At 29.4% G+C, this 21400-nt stretch overlaps 1 protein-coding gene across 1 annotated transcript; it reads left to right on the forward strand.

Moving 5' to 3' along the window:
• The first annotated feature begins 3533 nt into the window (after positions 1-3533).
• Positions 3534-10016, forward strand: LOC137823862 (homeobox-leucine zipper protein ANTHOCYANINLESS 2-like). The gene is made up of 10 exons (XM_068629167.1): positions 3534-3916; positions 4152-4588; positions 4694-4911; positions 5026-5143; positions 5245-5940; positions 6216-6317; positions 6406-6618; positions 7918-8092; positions 8318-8685; positions 9214-10016. The coding sequence occupies exons 2-10, from the start codon at positions 4397-4399 to the stop codon at positions 9580-9582; spliced, it is 2451 nt and encodes an 816-aa protein (XP_068485268.1). The 5' UTR covers positions 3534-3916; positions 4152-4396; the 3' UTR covers positions 9583-10016.
• The last annotated feature ends 11384 nt before the right edge of the window (positions 10017-21400 follow it).

A 21400-nucleotide genomic window follows, 5' to 3' on the forward strand; every position in this document is an offset into this window, starting at 1 on the left:
ATAATTGTCTTACTATTAATTTAATAAATGTCATGTTTTTACTCAAACTCAAATTTTCAAAATTTATTTATATATTCAAAAAATTTAAACAATATTTACTCAAATCTCAATTCAATGGTCATTATTATTTGAACTTCGAATAATTCATTCCACAATTCAATCATAATTTTCAACATCAAAATCAACCTATAATTTACCAAATCATTAAAATCTACTATTTCTATACTTTCAAAATCAAATAAATCAATTAACATCTATTCTACTCCACAACAAATTCTGCAAGAGAAAAATTTGAAGTTTATGACAACATTTTCACATCCAAATCTTCTAACCTAGGATCCTAAGATTTTATTTGAAAAAAAAAACTAATGTTCTTACCTAATTAGAAGTAGTCGTACTTACAAATAGTCATAACTTCTAAAGAAAACAAGGATAACCTAACATCCACCACAAAATCCTAATCAATGATCTAACCATATCATTATGACTTTGAACTAATAGAGAATCTAAACTAATAGAGACTCATCCTAAAATCTCATGTCCACATGCAAACACATTTACCCGACAAACAATAACTCAAAACTGAATTAAAAGAAAAATGAGCAAAAATGAACTTCCTCTCTAATCAAAAACATATTTAATCTACTCACATCCAAGAGTCTAAAGGTGAATTTAGAGAAAATGCAAGAAAAAAATAAAAGTTTATAGAGAGGTGATGGTTGCTATAAGATGAGACTTGAATAACTAATTTTTCTATTTATATATATTTTTCTCTTTAATAATAAAATATTTAGAAATCATTTTAATTATATCACTTCTACTCTAATAAAACCATTTTCTATGTCCTTACAAATAATTTTTAGTTTTAATCATCATAATTTTTAGAGTGTATTAATTTTACAAAATAAAAACTATTTTTAAATAAATTATAACATCTTTTGAAACTTTAACTTTTAACTTTTTATATTTTATATAATTTTATCTTAAACTCTACGTTAAGATTACTTTTTATCTCTTTTGAGTAATATGTTATTTTATTATTATATTATAATTAGTTGTTACATTTACTAAATTAGATACTATATTAGAGACTAACAATATTATTGATATTTAAATTAGTTTATATTTTTTATAAATAGTTTCTAAATTGATAACCAATTCATAAACTATATAAATTTTTATTAATAATAGAAAATACTTTAGATACCAATAATTTTTTAATTTATAAAATAATATTTAACTTAGTCACTACAATGACTAAATAATTTTGTGTATCTAAATTAGTTAATATTTAATGATTTTCTTGTTATGTTTTTAATATTTTAATTTTTGTTATTTTTTTTATAGGTGAAAATGTGTGACTATCAATTTCAAGTGTCAATGGCATGAACTCTTAGTTTATTAGATAATCAAAAAAAACTTATATGTTATATTTTCTTTGGTTCTTAATTAGTTTCATTCAAAGAAGTATTATTTGTTGCACAATTTTTCTCTTTCAACATTCATCTAATTCATCTAATTCGATATCCATCAAATTTACTCACATTCTTAAAATATTTTATCCTCAACATTTTGAGAAAAGGAATCGATATTATAGTTATCGTGTAATTGTTATTTAATATCTTATTTTTTATGATTTTTTTTAAATTATTTAATTAATATTTAATACAGATGAATGCATCACAATACAAAAAAGACAAAAATAAAACAAAAGTTTCATAGCTAACATAATAGAAACTAATATTTTGAAACTCTTTATTTTATTTCACTACAAGAAAATAATGAAATAGAAACCAATTTTAGATATAAAAAATAATTAGTTGTTATAGTGACTAAATTACATACCATTTTAGAAACAAAAAATGGTTTCTAAATTAGTTTCTGTCATTTTAAATAGTTTCTAAATTGGTTTCTAATTAGCTACCAAGATTTTAACTACCAATTATTTAGATTCTAAATTTGGTAGCAAAAACTTTAGTGCTAATTATATACCAATTTAGAAACCATTTAACAATAACAGAAACTAATTTAGAAATCAAAAATATTTTTAGTCTCTAAAATGGTCTCTAATTTAGTCATTATAACAACTAATTATTTTTTTGTCTCTAAAATTGGTTTCTATTTCATGATTTTCTTGTAGTGTTATTTATTGAAACTAAAGAGTGCAATTAAAATAGTTAATGTTTAACTAAAATTTATTAAAAAAATATATTGAATGAAAAGTAAAAAAAAATTCCACAAAGAAATATTTTATCAATATAATTAAATTAAATTAATATAAAATATCTTATATTTATCATTTAAAGTTTATCAAATATTTTAATAGATTATTTTATGACATAATTATAATTGAATAATTTAATCTAATAAGCTTTAGTTACTAGGTAAGTCTTTAACTTCTAATTAATTTTTCATTTCATCTAGCTTTTAATTTTTTTTTTTCAAACATAACATAGAAAGCTAGTTAGTAAGTAAATAATTAATAATTGAAAGACACAAAAGGTTAATTTAACTTATTAAATTACATGTATTTGGTTAAATTAACTAATTAAATTATATGTATTTGAACAAATATAATTTGAGGTAATAACTATAAAATAACTTAAATAAACTTTAAGTATATGACATTTTTACATAAATTTTAAATTGAGTTAATTGTTAAAAGTCTATTTTGAGATAATTATACCTTATTTTGATTTGCTAACTTCCTTGAAAGGGTAAAATATTAATTTAATTATACACTTTAATAAAATATTAATTCAGTTAGTCCTAATTATATCCTCATATAATTAATGTGATTTAATATTTTTTTACACAATTACTTTGAAGACACATCAAAAGCAAGGCCTCAGAAAATTAAAACATTATTAATTATTTTTATTTTATGTGAAAATTTACCTTTTCTGACATATTTTAAAGTAAGTAACAAATTATTATGATCATTTTAGTTAAGTTATCAGCTTTGAAAAAAAAACAATTATTGTTTATTTTTTTTCCTTCAAATCAACCTACCCAATTATAGTTTAATTAACATATTTAAAAATTAAATGCATTGAATGAATATTATCTATTCCAAAAGCAGCAAGGAAAGAGGGAGACAAAATTGATACAGAATTAAAAATGTTTCCTCTTCTGATTATTTTCATAATCAGGTTCATTGAAATGAGAGCATGAAAAGTGATTTACAAGGAAAAAAAATGAAGTTTATGAGACATGAATTGAATGGTAAAAGAAAGTAATTCACTGGGTGGTGCATACATTTTGGTGGTACAGCTTATAGGGTCATAATGTGTGAAGAAAAGGACAAAAGAAAATGGACCCAAGTTTCTGATATTCACATTTTTTAAAGTTTAAACTTCCGTGATGATTTTGTTGCCATATGAGTGAATTAAGCTAAATCAGTGAAATTATTGAGAGTCCCAATATCAGTTTATGGAAAACACTGAGAAGAGGGTGCCCCGTGCATCTTAGCAACACCATCATAAGTAAGCTTTTCATTTTCCTTCATATCCCCAAAAAGTTATTCAAAAGGTATATTGCAAATTTCACAGCTATTCACAGACTTTAAAAGGGTTAAAGTGGAAAGAGATATAGAGAGAGAGAGAGTTTGTGTGTGATCACAGTGCGAAGAGTCAACCAAACCCTTTTTGGATGCATGTATTTGTAAGGCTTTCAAGTGTCCACATGTTACCTTTTATCTGTGCTTTCTTCTCCAACTCTTTCTTCCCCTTCTCTCTCTCTCTCTTCTATTGTCTCTGCACAAATCTACAACCCTTCTGTTTAAATATTCATTTTCTTTTCCTTCTCTTTCACGCTTTACCATAGTCAAGCTAGCGGTTATCATGCAGGGAACAAGACAGCACACACTGAACTGAACACTAGGGTTCCATGCCATCCTTACATTTATAAGGAAAAGGTGCCAAAGTAATAAACTTTTTTATTGTTCTTATTACTAATTGGTAATAATATTTATTCTTCTCTCACTATATAATGACTGTGTGAAAAAAATAAAAATAAAGACAGCATTTATTTGTTTATGTTTTGGGCTTTATCCTTTTGTCTATTTATCTCTCTCTATTATTATTATTATTGTTATTATTTATTTATATTTTCCCTGGTTTCAAAAGGTTCTTTTTTTATTGCGCTCTCAGGTATATAAGGCAGATTCTGAGAGACCCTTTTCATCTTTTGTGGTGCTACATGGCTTGGAAATTCTGGGGTGGGACGAATCAATCGACGCAAGGATTAAAAGTTTCAGCGACAAGGCTGAGTCATTAGTGGCAGCTTGAGTTGTTCAAAGGGGTTTTGAGTAGTAGCAGTTTCTGTGGGGTGTGCTTGTTTGATTGGTGGAAGAAAAGAGAGAAAGAGAGAAAGAGAAGCAAAAGTGGCTACTTTGATGAGTTTTGGGGGGTTTCTTGAGGCCAAACAAAGTGGTGGAGGCGGTAGGATCGTATCAGATATTCCTTACAGCAACGGTTCCAACCACAGCAACGATATAATGCCCTCTGGTGCAATCTCGCAGCCTCGTTTAGCCACTCCTACTTTGGCCAAATCCATGTTCAACTCTCCTGGCCTTTCTCTTGCACTTGTGAGAATCATTCCTACTCTTTTCCTTCTCTTCTTTTTCTTGCTCACAAGGGTTTTTGTTTTGGATGATTCTTTTTTTCTTACTTTTGTTTGAAAAAAAACGCAGCAAAGTGATGTCGATGGACAAGGGGATATGAACAGATTAATGCCCGAGAATTTTGAGCAAAATGGGTTGAGAAGGAGCCGGGAAGAGGAGCATGAAAGCAGATCTGGCAGTGATAACATGGACGGTGCTTCTGGTGATGATTTTGATGCCGCCGACAACCCACCAAGAAAAAAACGTTATCACCGACACACTCCTCAGCAAATTCAAGAACTTGAAGCGTATGATGATATTTCATTAAAAACTCAATCTTTTTTTAAGGTTCTTGTCGAGTTTATTTTTTGTTTTTTTGGAGGGGTTGTTTTGATTTTTTGTTTGTGTTTTCTGGGTTTTAGGCTTTTCAAGGAGTGTCCTCATCCGGATGAGAAGCAAAGGCTTGAACTCAGCAGAAGGCTGAATTTGGAAACGAGGCAAGTAAAGTTTTGGTTCCAAAATCGAAGAACACAGATGAAGGTAGCACCAACGCTATTCCTTTTTTTTTCATGTTATTTTCCCTTACAGTTTCCTGCTTTTGGGGGTGGTTCTGAACCATGGATCGTTTGTGTGTTGTTTAGACACAATTGGAACGGCACGAGAACTCGCTGCTAAGGCAAGAGAATGACAAACTTAGAGCGGAGAACATGTCTATGAGGGAAGCTATGAGAAATCCTATGTGCTCAAACTGTGGAGGTCCTGCAATGATTGGTGAGATTTCACTTGAAGAACAGCATCTCAGGATTGAGAATGCTAGATTGAAGGATGAACTAGACCGTGTTTGTGCACTTGCTGGCAAGTTTTTGGGTCGCCCCATTTCTTCTTTAACAAACTCAATTGGGCCTCCATTGCCAAACTCAAGCTTGGAGCTTGGGGTTGGGAGCAATGGTTTTGGAGGTTTGAGCACCGTGCCTTCAACATTGCCTGATTTTGGGGTGGGGATATCAAGCCCCTTAGCTATGATGTCACCTTCAACTAGACCAACAGCAACATCAACAGTGGTGACTCCTGGCCTTGACAGATCAGTGGAGAGGTCTATTGTTTTGGAACTTGCTTTGGCTGCAATGGATGAGTTGGTGAAGATGGCTCAGACCGGGGAGCCTCTTTGGATCAGGAGTTTGGAAGGGGGAAGAGAAATTCTCAACTATGAGGAGTACACAAGGACAATGACACCTTGCATTGGTTTGAGACCCAATGGTTTTGTCACCGAGGCCTCTAGACAAAATGGCATGGTCATCATAAACAGCTTGGCTCTTGTTGAAACATTAATGGACTCGGTATGCCTTTCAACTACCTTCACACTTTTCTCAAACTTTTCCTCCCTCTAATTTAATACCTTTTATTATTCTTGGCTCCTTTGGTTTTGTTATTTTCTCATTTTATGTTGATATGTTTTTCTAGAGTAATGTTAGTAACATGAATATCTCTATTCTTTTGGGGTGTCATTTCTAACATAAACAGTGCATTAAAAAGAGTACTATATAAGAAAAGAGATGCCAGTCCTTGTTAATTTTGAATGCGTGCGAAACTGATTTCCTTTCTGCTGTGACAGAATCGATGGTCAGAGATGTTCCCTTGTATGATTGCTAGAACCTCCACCGCTGAAGTTATATCTAATGGAATAAATGGAACTAGAAATGGTGCTCTTCAGCTTGTAAGTCTAAATTGTTTTCTTACACTACTTTTCCTTTAACAAAAATTTAATGGGGGGCATTTTTTAATCACATAAAATTTGTTCTCAGATGCATGCCGAACTTCAAGTCCTTTCGCCTTTGGTTCCTGTTCGTGAGGTCAATTTTCTACGCTTTTGCAAGCAGCACGCAGAGGGCTTGTGGGCAGTGGTGGATGTGTCCATAGACACCATCCGAGAAACTTCTGGTCCACCCACTTTTGTGAACTGTAGGAGGCTTCCTTCTGGTTGCGTGGTGCAAGATATGCCAAATGGTTACTCTAAGGTAAGTTAATTACCAATATTCTTCTTTGTTAATGGCTGGTTTTATGTTCTCACTGCATTTTTAGCATCCCAATTTTTTCTTTTTTGAAGACAGTAAAAATGATTTACTAGTACATTCTGCCAAGCCTTGTGTCTTAATACTTTTCTATAAATATATATGTATATATATAGGCCACCTACTGAACCGTACTATCTCACCTGCTTTCATGTTTTCATCACATTTATTGTATTTCTTCCAAGTGGGTGCAAGTAACTGCACCATTGTAGCTTAATTGTGCATTATTTAAAGTGGGGGCAAAACACCAGGCTAAGGAATCATGGAGCTTTTGCTTTTCCAAGCTACATAGAAAGCTCCTAGTTCTAAGTAACTCAGCTTGTTTAGTGATTACTCACTATAGAACCACTCTGTCAGTGATGATTCCAATATATATTTTTAGTCTCTCAAAGAATTTGCACCCTGGATAGTATGCTTCCTTTTGTCTCAAATATATTCCAATTTTCAATTTTCAACAACTGATTCTGATCCCATAAACTAATTGAGTAATACACCATGTTGCACAAATCTAGGTTATCCCATTAATTTATTCATGGAAGTCTCTATCACTTAAATTTTTGTAGCACGAACACATTAATTAGATATCCCCCTTTGAGCAATTTGCGTTGCAATTTTTCACCTAACTTTTTTATTCCATAAACAATTCATATGATGTTTCTATTCCACTCTTTTATGCTACATTTGTCATTCCCTAAGCATTATTTAATTTTCTAGACTATACGTGACCTGGCTCCAGCCCTATAGTCCATAGGTCTGTTACATAAAAATATTCAATGCGGACTCTTTGAGTCAAGATCAAAGACTGAACATTTTGTCTGTTTCTTGGGTGTTTGGGATGAGTTCATCACACTGTCGTAACAAATCTCGATGCCCCTTTACACTGCACGTAGTGCTAGCTACTCCAAATCCCGCGTGACTTTATCTAGTACCTTATATTTTATGTACTTCCTCCAAGCTCCACAGATACTTTGTCTCTCGTTGATATTCCAAGATTTGCATCCCACATGCTTCTTCTTCTCATCACCATCTTCTTTAAGCCCCCCCCAATAATTTTAGCATCCTAGCCAAAAACTTAAGACTAACTTAACTGTCATTTTTCTAATCAACTACCCCAAGTGTTCACAAAATAATTTGTCACATTATTTGTACCTCAACTCTTCATCAATCGGTCCACTTTGTAGCATGAAAACTAAATTAGTAAATTGTAAGTTCATAAAACAAAAATAATAGTGGAATTATACACAGGTGACATGGGTGGAACATGCAGAGTACGACGAAAGCCAAGTTCACCAGCTGTACAGACCCTTGTTGAGCTCAGGCACAGGGTTTGGAGCACAACGTTGGGTTGCCACCCTTCAACGCCAATGCGAGTGCTTAGCCATTCTAATGTCCTCAGCAGTCCCCTCTAGAGAACATTCAGGTACATTTCTCTATATGATACACTCACACACACACAAAATACAAACACCAAACTTTTAACCTTGCACTCATTCATAGATATTCAAAATTAGATATTAGTAGTGACATCGACATGTCCTTTTATCTTTCAATCTTGATCGTGTAAATACGATTTTATTTCTCATCCTATCATTAGTGTTCACTTGATGTTACGAATTTACTAATTTCTATGAATTGGGTGTTGCAGCAATAAGCTCAGGTGGAAGGAGGAGCATGCTGAAGCTAGCACAACGCATGACGAACAATTTCTGTGCTGGTGTTTGTGCCTCCACGGTGCACAAGTGGAACAAGCTGAACGCGGGGAACGTGGGGGAGGACGTGAGGGTGATGACAAGGAAGAGCGTGGACGACCCAGGCGAGCCGCCGGGTATTGTCCTCAGCGCGGCCACCTCAGTGTGGCTGCCGGTGTCGGCGCAAAGACTCTTCGACTTCCTGCGCGACGAGCGGCTCCGGAGTGAGTGGGACATTCTCTCGAACGGTGGACCCATGCAAGAGATGGCTCACATTGCCAAGGGACAAGACCATGCTAACTGTGTCTCCCTCCTCAGAGCCAGTGTACGTGTACATACATATACATACACATATACATACATAGAATGCACATTACCATTATCATGAGTGAAGATAGGTTATGGAGTTAATTTGCATGATTATTTTGAGGTGGTTTTGAATGTTGGGGAAGTGGTGGTGTGAGGGTTAGTTTTAGCATTGTGTGAAGAAAATGTGCAGAAGAGAAAAGAGGAAACGTGAATGGGGAATTGTCGCGGAGTGTGAGGATAAAAAAGGTGAATTTGAGAAGGAGGAGGTTGGAAATTTGGAAGTATCTATGAAGACAATTGGCACCAGAAATAGGGCAGCGTTTGTTTCAGCAAACTTTTGTAAAAAGTCAAAATTCAGGACTTTTGTCAACTTTCTATTTTCCTCTCTTCTGACCTCATTATTTTGCCCTAATTTTTTTTTTTTTTTTTAAATTAGGGGGAAAGGGTGGTACCGGGGTTTGACTACCCCCCTCCCCACCGAACTTAACGAAAACGACAACACGAAAAGTTGGATTTTTATTTTCTTTTATTTTTGTTGTTGCAGGCTATGAATGCCAACCAGAGCAGCATGTTGATTTTGCAGGAGACGTGCACCGACGCGTCGGGATCGCTTGTGGTGTACGCGCCGGTGGACATTCCCGCCATGCACGTGGTGATGAACGGCGGTGACTCTGCCTACGTGGCGCTTCTTCCGTCTGGGTTCGCCATCGTTCCAGATGGATCCGTGTCCGGCGGAGAACACGGAGGCGCGTCGCAGAAGAGGGCGAGTGGATGTCTTCTGACGGTTGCGTTTCAGATTCTCGTGAACAGTCTCCCGACGGCGAAGCTGACGGTGGAGTCGGTGGAGACCGTGAACAACCTCATCTCGTGCACCGTGCAGAAGATCAAAGCAGCGCTTCACAGCGAGAGTTGAATGTCACGGGCGCGCCTGTGACTTGTTTATTATTATTAGTTATTATTATTGTTTTGGGGATTAGTCAATATTTGTTGTAGTGAAAGTTGCGATAGGTGGCGCGTGTGAATGACGCGAGGGGTGGGGGTGTTGAGTCAAGAACGAACCGCGCGTGGGTGTTGAAACTCCTTGCAAGGTGGCGAGGGTCCGGGACTCGGTCGGGTCGGGTTAGGATCTTTAACACTAGGCAAGGGTGGTGGTTCGGGTATTGACTCGGGTCGACCCCTTGTCTGCTCTACTAGTAGCAGAAGAAGAAAAGAAAAAAGAAGAAAAAGGAACAAAATTGTGTTTCTGTTTATCATTTTTATTTGTATTGACTTCAGAGTTTGCTAGAATTGGATCTAGTAGTTTGTTGAATATGATCAAATCAATAATTTGTTTTCATTTTTTCACAATTTACTTCCTTTACTTTTTTCTTTTCTTAATTTTTTACTATATCCATTAGTTCTTATTTTCTTTCAAACTTATTTAATAATAATGACACTATCACTTTCAAAAATTAAAGGCACATGGTAATACGTATAATTACAATTTATAATTTATTTATTATTTTTTACACTTTTTACTTTACTTTTCAAAATAGTAATTAGCATGACACAAGTCTTTTTCTGAAATCAGTTATGTGAAAGAAGGGCTTTTGAACGTTGGTTCTTCCTCTGATTGACAAATGAAGGAACTTAAAATCTATAAATATGAACACATGACTTGTGTTCTCAAAATAGTAAATAATGGTGATGGGTTGTTGTTAGACCACGCGCCGTTTGCTGATAGTGACAATTTAATAATAAACAAGACAATGAATAACTCTGGTAGTGGATAAGTATCTACTGTCAACTCAGAAATTATATTTCTAACATAATTATAACGATGGAAAAAAAAAATGTAAGATAATAATCACTATAGAAAAAAAATAATGGGCTATTTCAAAATAATAATTTTGATCTTTAATTTTTGAAATAGCTAATTTTTAGTCTTTAAAACTAACACATTTTTATACACAACTTAAAGTTTGAGTATTTAAAAAAAAAACACAAGGACCTAATTACTCTAAAAGTTGTAAATAAATTAAAACTACAGTTTAGACAATTTTGTATGCAAAAGTATCATACATATAAATAATATTAGGAAGAACAAAAATAATTCCAAGGTCTTTAAAAAAAGAATACATAGCTATACCATAAGATAATTAAAAAATATGGCAGTTGCTATGATTACAAAAAGTTTTTGACTAAATATTATTGTCAAAAAATAACTTTGATTTTTTTAATTAATCAAATATGTCAAATAATAATTTACTTATCGAAGCAATATACATTCTCTATTTATTTTTATTTACTGCACTTTTATTTTTTATTTCTTCCCAATTCTCTAAAATCAAATATTTCTAATTTCTATTTCTTTTCTTATTTTCAAATTCATCTAAAACAATTTTAAGCTGGTGAGTTAACATTAGATATTATACATTCACACATAATAAAATGGTCCATATACTTATGCGAAAAAATTAATCTAATGCAGTCAACTACAGCTACAGCAATAAGAGAGAAATTATTATTTTACACCTATAAATTAAAAAAGAATAAAAAAAACCTACGTTGTAGGGAATAGAAGTTGCAATTATACAATAGTAATTTTTTAATATGTTATCACTTACAAACATATAAATTTTATGAGCCATTAAATTAGATATTAAATTGTTTGATTTTGTAAAATTGTTGAGAAAAATAGGTTTAGGTTTTATTTTTATTATGAAGCAGGAGTGAAAAGGAATGGGGGTGGTTGGTGGTGAGCGTGTGATTGCATTAAATGAGGGAGCAGAAGGTGTTGGGAGAAGCGTTGCCATCATTTAATGCATTGGTTTTGGCATGGCATTCTACATACTTACGTCACCACACCTTCACTACTGTGTACATAAATTTCATCCTACATTATCTCTTTGCCATTACACACATTCAAATATCTCAGACACTTTCATTTTTTGTTTCAAATACACAATATTTGTTAAAGAATTATATAGTTTGTTTTTCACTCTTGATGATTTTGATGATACATGCTAGGGTTCTTGAGGAAAAGGAAGTTTATGACTCGTTTTCAAAAGAAAAACCTGGTCCATTTGGTATCCTGCAAAATATTCTGCCCTAACTGAATTCTACTGTGAAAGTGAAAGCTATGTATGTTCATTGTGATTTGGATTATTGACAGCTTCAGTGAGAAATATATAATTACATATAAAAGGGTTTGCACATTTCAAATAAATAGGGTTTGTGAGGTAAAGAACTGCAGAAGAATGTGAACCAGGATCCTCTATTGTCACTGCAGCACCATGTTCTATGCAGCTAAAATCTGAGCCAATTTAGTGTGCTCTCTTTCTCAAACTGCTATGTATTAATTAATCTATTTGGATTTAGCTGTGGACAAAAATTGCTGCAGAGGATCTGATTTGGAACAAAGTTTATCACTGACTATTGAACTTTTGAATATGGTTTGGCTATATAATTTTAGCCTGAATTAATTTTAAACATAGAAGCCAATAAAACTGAATAAGTGTAAAGCTGGTTTGTCACACATACATGTAAACTTTGGTCATAATTTATAATGTCAACAAATAATAGTGATTTTTTTAGGAGTGTTAAAAGTGATTTTTAATTATTTGTTTATAACAAAATTTGACAGAAAATCGTTTAAAGTTTAATTGTAGTGTGTAAATCATGCAATTTTGAGTACAATTATGTTATATTTTTTTCTCATCGTGCCAAATGTATGCATTGCATATAATTATGTCATAAGTGATATATATATATATATATATATATATATATATTATATTGTATCATTATACCAAAGTATCTGTTGTATATAATTATATGTTACAACACTAAAAAAATAATTAATAATAATTAAATTTAGAGAAAAAAAATAATTAATCACTATATTGATTAAATTAAATATTAATTTATAAGTTAAAAAATTATCTATATATATTATTTTAAATATTAATAAATATATAAAATATTTTTTAAATTGGTATATAAATTAGTTAAAAAAAATTAACTATTAATTTTTTAGATTTAAAATTAATTTCTAAAAAATTATTAAAGACTAATGTAAAATAGGAGTAGTTAATAGCTAGATCCCTAATAGTTAATAATTAGATCTAAATTAAAAAATACTTTGTAAATTTTTATTAATAATATAAATTTATTTTAAATATCAATATTTTTTTAATTTATAAAATAATCTCTAATTTAGTTAATATAGTAATTAATTATTTTGATCTCTAAAATTTGTTTCTATTTAATATTTTTTTTTAAGTATAAAATTAAGTATAATATATATACAGTATATAATATATAATTATGTTATATAATTTTTTTCCAAGCGAATAATCCCACTAATCATATTTTATTTTAGGATTTTTTTAAGCCCTAGCTACATTTTAAAGAAATCATATTATATATATATATATAATATAATATTTTATTTAAAAAAATTATAGTGCAATTTTACTCAAACTAACAACCTATTAATATATAATTTGATATAAATATTAAAAGAAAAATACTCAATCACTCACTTTATCTATCTCATTAACCTTATTTTTATATTTCTCAATTTTTAAAAATAAATTACAAATATTCTTATCAAAGACAATTATATTCAAAAAGAACAATGCATCAGAAAATTCCGTTTTCGTATTGAAATGTGAAAAAAAATCACATAAACAAAAATAATAATCTTAGACATGCTTTATCACTGTACATATAGTTATCAGAACAAATAAAAACTAAAGTATCAGAAGTAAAATTAGTAATAATGTAGAACAAGCGGATTAATAACTTTTTATTGATTTTATAGAAAATGATTTAAAATTGATAAAAACAAAAATATTTTAATTAACCTTATAATTTATAAATACAAAAAATATTTCAGTCTATTTTTGTTATAAATGATACTGTTTTTAGAATATACTTTATTTAACTTTTCTCTATTCTAGACCTTGGATCTTATGTGAAACAAGTCTAAATCAAGTTTAATTTGATTGTTAGGATTTTCAATCAAAGTAAGCTTTGATTTCTAGTTGATTTTTTACTTTCTTCTCTTCTTCAAGGTTTGTGTGATGTTTTGGATAAACCTACACCAACATGAATTTGGAGGGGAAAAAGAAGTATAATGTAAATCTAAGATTGTTTTGGGTGTTTGATTTCTAGGTTTAACTTTTAGTTGTGTAGTTTTTTGAGTTTATTTTTATTTATTAAAGGCTTCAATACAAAGCAAGTAACTCTAAATACGGGAAGTTAATTTAAAATATTCAACCAAATAGTTTGAAGTTTTAAGTAAATCTGGGTCAGGAAAAACCTTAGTTAAACTAACTTATATGTTTAGTAAAAATCACTGGACTTTGGATTGAGTTGTTTTAGTATATTTGTTTTTATTGTGGAAATGCTACTCTTGGTATGAAATTGTTCTTAAATTTATTCAAGTATTAGAATAAGTATATATATTTATTTTGAGTTGAATTTAAGGTAAAAAAAGTTTAATTTTGATTCAATTGTATAAAGTTTCTAAGTTGTTGTGATTTGTAGATTTCACTCAAGTGATCGATTGATTGTTCAAGTAAAATTCAAGTAATGATTCAATGTTACTATCAAAACTTATCATTCAAATGTTTAATTGGTCACTCAAGTGTTATAAATTGTTTAACGTTCAAACCCTTAAATGATAGTTTAAATGAGAGACCATATCATGTATTTCTTATTTAGAATTCTATTTACTAAAGTTATGAGTCAAATGTAATTATCTCTGTTATGAAGTTTGGTTGCTCAAATCCCCTAAAAAGTGACAAAGACATTTCTTTATTCAATTGGAAGCAAATTGCTCAAGGATCATAAATCACTCTAGTGATGAAGCAAAACTTGAGTGAGAGAGAGAGCTAACGTTGATTGTCTCTTCTTTAAATAAATATTACACTAGTGAGCATTTTCTTATATCCCTTTGTATCACAACTTGTGTTTTTTATTTATATTTGTTTTAAATATATTTCTTGCGGTGAAAATGATTGTATGACTATTTACTTTAATAAGTGTAATAAGGTGTAATTAGAAAGCTTTATAAAAAAAAAGAAATTGAAATAAGATGATTGATATGATTAATTTAGAAAGGTAGTTTACTTTGTTAATTTGACCTAGTTTTAGTGTTGTAGTTAAATATTGAAATAGTTTCTAAATTAATATTTAATTAACTACAAGTGTATAATTATATATCAATTATTTAGATTCTAAATGTTAAAATTTTTATAGTTAATTAAATACTAATTTATAAATTATTTATCAATAATAGAAATTAATTAGTATTAAGAAATTTGTAGTTTATAAAATAATATTTAATTTAATTAATATAATAAGTAATTATTTTTTACCTTTAAAATTATTTTAATTTAATAACTTGCTTATAATGTAAATAAAGATATTAAAGTTTAACTAGTAGTCTAACTTATGTAAATTAAGATTTTAAGTGGTAAAAATCTGATCAATGTTAATATAGAAAATTTTGTGGAGTGCATCTAGTGAACTATTGAATTTATATGATTTAGGCTTTGTTTGGATTAGGGAGAGGATGTGTGAGGATTTGAGAGAGTGGATGTGTGAGGAAAGTGTGAAGATGGTGAGGTTGTTTGGATTGAGGTATGTTGTGATGGATGTGTGAGGAAAGTTTATGGGAGTTTGTAAGTGATGTGATGGTTGTGAAAAAATTTTAATTTTTTTTAAAGGTGTGAAATGTTACTTTACAGATTTACCCTAGCTTATTAAAAAAATTAATAATAAAATGAGTTGTTTTTGTTTTGAAAATGAACAACTTTCACATATTTTGTAAATTTAAAAATTATAAATAGAAAAAAATATATGTTAAATGTAAATATGTATAATATTGTTGAGATCCCACTTCCACTAGATATTAGAGCTTTTCATTGTATATAAGTGAGTGCAAACCTCAACTTCATGAGCCGGTTTTATGGGATTGAGTTAGGCTTAAAGTCCACTTTGTAATATGGTATCAGAGTCATTTCGAGCCTATCCTAGCGAGTGTTTGTATTGGGCCTATCGTGCCACCCGCTATCGGGCCGATAGGCCACCCGCTATCGGGCCGTTATCAGACCATCCATAATATATAGTCTCATGCACGAGTTGACAGTCTCGGCGTGAGGGGTGAGTTGGAGATCTCACATTGTATATAAGTGGGTGCAAATCTCAATCTCATGAGTCAGTTTTATGGGATTAACTATAATTAAAAAAAAAATATGTATTCAACAAATTTAATAAAAACAGAACTTCAAGTAATTTATTTAAAATATTAAACATGTGCTATAAAATTGAAAAATAAATCAAATCTTATATAAATAAAAATATATTATTTTTAATATTAAAAATCCTGTAATAATGAAAAATAAAAAATTATAAAAAAAAATATAACGTAATTAACAATAGAAAAAAAAATCATAAAAAATTATAATAAATAAATTATAACTCATAAACATAATAACTATACATAGAAATATATTAATATAAACACAAAAACAAATTAAATAAAAACATAACTTCAAATAATTTCTGTAAATATTAAACATATACTATAAAATTGGAAAATAAATCACATTTTATATAAATAGAAAATTACTATTTTTTAATATTAAAAAACCTCACAATAAAGCAATCTAAAAAATACTACAGCAACAAAAATATAACTTAATTAACCATAGAAAATAATTTCATAAAAAATTATAATAAAAATAAGGATAAAATAAAATGAAAAATGTTTAGTATTGGTGATGCCCATGATCCAACCCAAGTAATATTTTCAATGTTAATTAGATATAGTATATTCTTTTCTTTAAACAAAACTAAATCCAACTACATTTAATAAAATATTTTATTAGAACTTGAAAAATAGGTATAACCTGATTTACTCTAATAACTAATATATAAATGAAATATTTTATTTAACTATATTTTTTTTATACTGGTTTATCATTATTTATATTTTAGAAAATAATAAACAAACTTAAAACTTCCTTAAAATTTATGATAATTTGTTTCCTCTACATCTCTTCATTTTGAGAAGAGAGAATATTTAGTGTTCCCAGGAATATCTTCCTCCTCTCTTCCCCCCACAACCACAAATCCAAATAGTTGATATTCCCTCACTTCTTTGCTTGTGAACAGTACATCCATAAAAACAAATAAGGGGTTAGTGTTGAATTTGTGGTAGACTTTTGATTATGAATAAGATATTTGTTTTGGTGAACTTACTTAATATTAGTCTTTAAATATTTAACTATTATAATTGTTTTATAATTTTTAGTGAAAAAAAAACACATAATGTAATTTAGATCCTATATATTTTGTAGTTTCAATATATTTTTAGTATTGTATTTTATGCTTATAAATGTAAATATACATAAATTTATAATAAATATAAAATGTTCCTCAATTATGAAGAAATATCATTATTTATTATCTAAAACCATGTACAACTCCTGTTATGTTTTTATGTGGGGATTTTTATATATTGATGTGAAGAATAGACATATCATCTGAAAAAGTCATAATTGCAATCAGCAATAAAATAGTAAGAAAAATCCACATACAACGAAGCTTTTTTATTGTTCTCTCAAAAAGTACAAGTCCTCCTATTAACATGGAAACTGAAAAAAAAAAAAATCAATATAACATTTTATATTTAACATCAATTTTTTATGTTTCCTTTTTTCATTTTACCTTTTTTGTTCTCTTTTCGCTGCAATCTACCATTTTACGATGCACATTAATTTATCATTACTCATGTCAATTAGCCATTAATATGAATATAAACTAGCAACTTGAATCCGATTATTTTACTCAAATTGCTTAACAATTTACCCTTATATCATACTCTCTTTTTTTCATTTAGTTTTTGTTGGTTTATATTTTAGAGGTTACGTATGTATATTTTAGAGTGTCAAGTCAGCATCAATCCGATTGGACTTATTAAACACTATATTTTAGTAAATGAGTTTAATTATTATGTCTCTTTTATAATATTTATTTAAAAGATTTTTGTGTTTGTAATAAAATTATAACAAACAGAATGAAAATCTAATTAGTTGTCCGTAGATTACAGATTGGTGACCGAACCACGTTAAATCCTGTATTGTTTATTTTTTGCAGTTGATTCATGATTGTGTGTTGTTTTCACGTGTGTATTTTCCAAGACGTATTATTCTAGTATAGTTCTCTCAATTATCTGGGACCTAAATTTTATCTTTCATAATTAATTTAGTTAACTTGTGTTTCAACAGAGAGATAGGTCTAAGGGGGTGAAAAGGAAGGAATTGCAAGGATCGTAAAGAGACTTATAATTAAGAGTGAGTGATAAACTGGTACATATATGTCTGCAGTTGTGAAGTAACATTCTTGTATAATTAATATTCGTGTGAGAAGTTAGAAGTTATAATAATATACGTGAGATGAAGGTGCAGTGACGATGATGATTCCACACTAGTGATTTGAAGTTGGTACTGTTGAGAATAGTGTGAGGTTTGGAAGATTATAAAGTGATTTTGTAACTGGGAAAGTGACCATTGCTTAAAAAATCAGATGTCCTATCTTAGCTGATAATTACACTTCACACTTCCAAATAATGTGAATAAAAGATATGGGGATCTTACCAGTCGCCATGAATGTGTGGGTAAAAAAGCTCTTTTGCCCAATTTACTTCTTTCTTCTTCAATCAATTGTTCTGAATTCAAAAATGTGCCATGTGTTACCACTTAACGCTCAATCAATGTCTTACACTTCATCCAAATTGCCAATATTATTGTAGACAATTCACCATGACCCAGTTCTACACTCCCAATCACTCATATGTGGACCAACTTTTGTGGACCTTTCCCAACAAAACCCTAAATATGTGCTTTTTGGACTTCTTACACCTCATTTTTCTATAATATTCAATCTTACTAAAAAATCATGAAATAAAAATTATTTTTTAAAGACAAAAAATAATTAGTTACAATGACAGAATAAAAAAATTTTAACTTCTAAATTAGATTCTATCATTGTTAAATGGTTTTTAAATTGGTGTCTAAGAAGGAACCAAGAGTTTTGCTATCAAATTCAGAATCTAAATAATTGGTAACAAAAACCTTGGATGCTAATTAGACATCAATTTAAAGATCATTCAACAATGATAGAATCTAATTTAGAAACCAATAATTTTTTTAGTCTCTAAAATTGTCTCTAATTTAGTCACTATAACAACTAATTATTTTTTATCTCTAAAAATTGGTTTCTATTTTATAATTTTCTTGTAGTGTTTCTTAAACAAGCTTTTGATTTCAAATTAACAGAACTTAATTGTTCATAATTATAACTAATATATAAGTTTTACATATGGAAGTATATCTACAAGGAGAATAATAGGAGTGAGTGTGAATGGTGAACCTCCAAATGAGTAGCAAGCCATTTTTGTTTTCCTCATTTATTGAAACTGAAGGTCCCACTTTTGAATTCACAACACAAAACCATAAACCAACCAATGAACACTGGCCCCAGCATTGCACATATTTTCTTTCAAGCAGCTAATAATTCTTGTATGGATGTTTCTCTCTCTTTGCCACCAAGAGTCTCATGCATGCACACATACACAAAAAAAGTACACGTGAGTGAGGATCACAGGATTGAATCGATCTCTCAAATCCCAATACTACTTGAGTTGTTGTTGATGATGACGATGATGAAGGTAATAAAGTCAAGAAAATGAAAGGCTATCCGAAAGAGGGAATGGGTGTTAGGACATTATCTTATGGTCCTGTTTTTTTTTTTTTTTTCTTACCATATTATAGTACACAAGTTACTCATCCTTTGTGAAAATCCTGGAGGGTTCAACCTTGTTGTATTTTGTTGCCTTTCACAGCCACCTTCGTTGGAACACATAATGTGGGTTCCATGGTTGTAATATTATTGTTGTTATTATTATTATTATATATTAAGACAACGATGGGAACTTTTGGAGGTATTAGATGGAATTGGACAACTACATCTGAGGGGTTATTGGAACCCACGCCCTATCTTTCTATCTATCTATCTTCCAATTTCAACCCATTTCTCTTTGAGAAAAATGTCAAAAGTGTGGCATGAAGTGACCTTGATGGGATTGTCCTACAACTACAACTTGAAAGCTTTACCAATTTATTGTGATGGCATCTTTAGGTCTTTCGTTGAATATTCTACCCATATCTCTAATATATTAATTAATACATAAAGAATTTTCCTATCCTAAGATTTCTTCATACCATCTGAATGCATTAAACAACACTCATATTATGTCTACCATTCATTTTATCTTCTTACCAATTTTCTGTGATTAAATTATTACTTTAATGAGGTTATGATTAAATATTATATGTGTTATCTTCATAGAGACTATAAAAAAAATAAATAGAATTATTGTGGATATAATATTAATAAGATAAATCAAAATATATGTAATAATTGGCATTGGATAAAAATTAATATATCTTATTTATTAACATATAAAAAAAGATCCATTCGTAGTTGTAATAATTGACCTGACTTGGATTTTTTAGCAACTAAAATTATTTTAAACTGTTAATATATTTTTTTAACAGAAAACATTATATACTTTTTTTTTATTATGAAACTACCCATTAATTAACAAGATATTTATTATCTTTTAATCACAATATTGAATGTAATGTCTTGATTATTATTATCATGTCATTACAAATAAAATATGAAATAAAAACCAATTTTTAAATATCAAAATAATTAGTTGCAATAGTAACTAAATTAGAGACCATTTTAGAAATTAAAAAAAATGGTTTCTAGATTAATTTATATTATTGTTAAATAGTTTCTAAATTGATATCTAATTAGTTACCAAAATTTTAACTACCAATTATTTAGTTTCTAAATTTGGTAGCAAAAACTTTGGTTGCTAATTAGATATCAATTTAGAAACCATTTAAAAATAATAAAAACTAATTTAGAAATCAAAAATTTATTTAGTCCCTAAAATGGTATCTAATTTAGTCACTATAGCAACTAATTATTTTTTTTCTCTAAAATTGGTTTTTATTTCATGATTTTCTTGTAGTATATTAGTCATAAATAACAAATTATATTTACATATATATTATAATATTATAAAAGTCTATAAAATCCAAAATACAAAAAGAAATACATATAAAATAATAGTTTTAATCAACTATTTAAAAACATGTAATCACCATCACCACTGCAAAGGATTCAAATGAATTCGTGGTTACTCACATACCATACCTATGATTAAATATGAAATATATGATAAACAATGATTTTTTTAGAAGTTAACATATGATATATCTTGAACTCCAACAAATTTAAGTTCATTTATATTTCTAATGTCAAAGTGACATAAAACATCTATTGTCAAGTCACGATATAAGCATCTTTCAACTTCTCATTACTATACACAACTAGATAATAATAAAGTTATGATACATCTATTAACATGAGTTCTGAGTTTATCATCATCACCCAAAGCATAATACCACCTCAAGTATCTCTATATCACCCATTAAGGATCACTACAAGAAAATCATAAAATAGAAACCAATTTTTAGATACCAAAATAATTAGTTGCAATAGTAACTAAATTAGAGACCATTTTAGAAACTGAAAAAAAAAGGTTTCTAAATTAGTTTCTATTATTGTTAAATAGTTTCTAAATTAGTATCTAATTA

The sequence above is a fragment of the Phaseolus vulgaris genome, chromosome 8, assembly GCF_000499845.2.
Source record: "Phaseolus vulgaris cultivar G19833 chromosome 8, P. vulgaris v2.0, whole genome shotgun sequence".
Classification (NCBI taxonomy): Eukaryota; Viridiplantae; Streptophyta; class Magnoliopsida; order Fabales; family Fabaceae; genus Phaseolus; species Phaseolus vulgaris.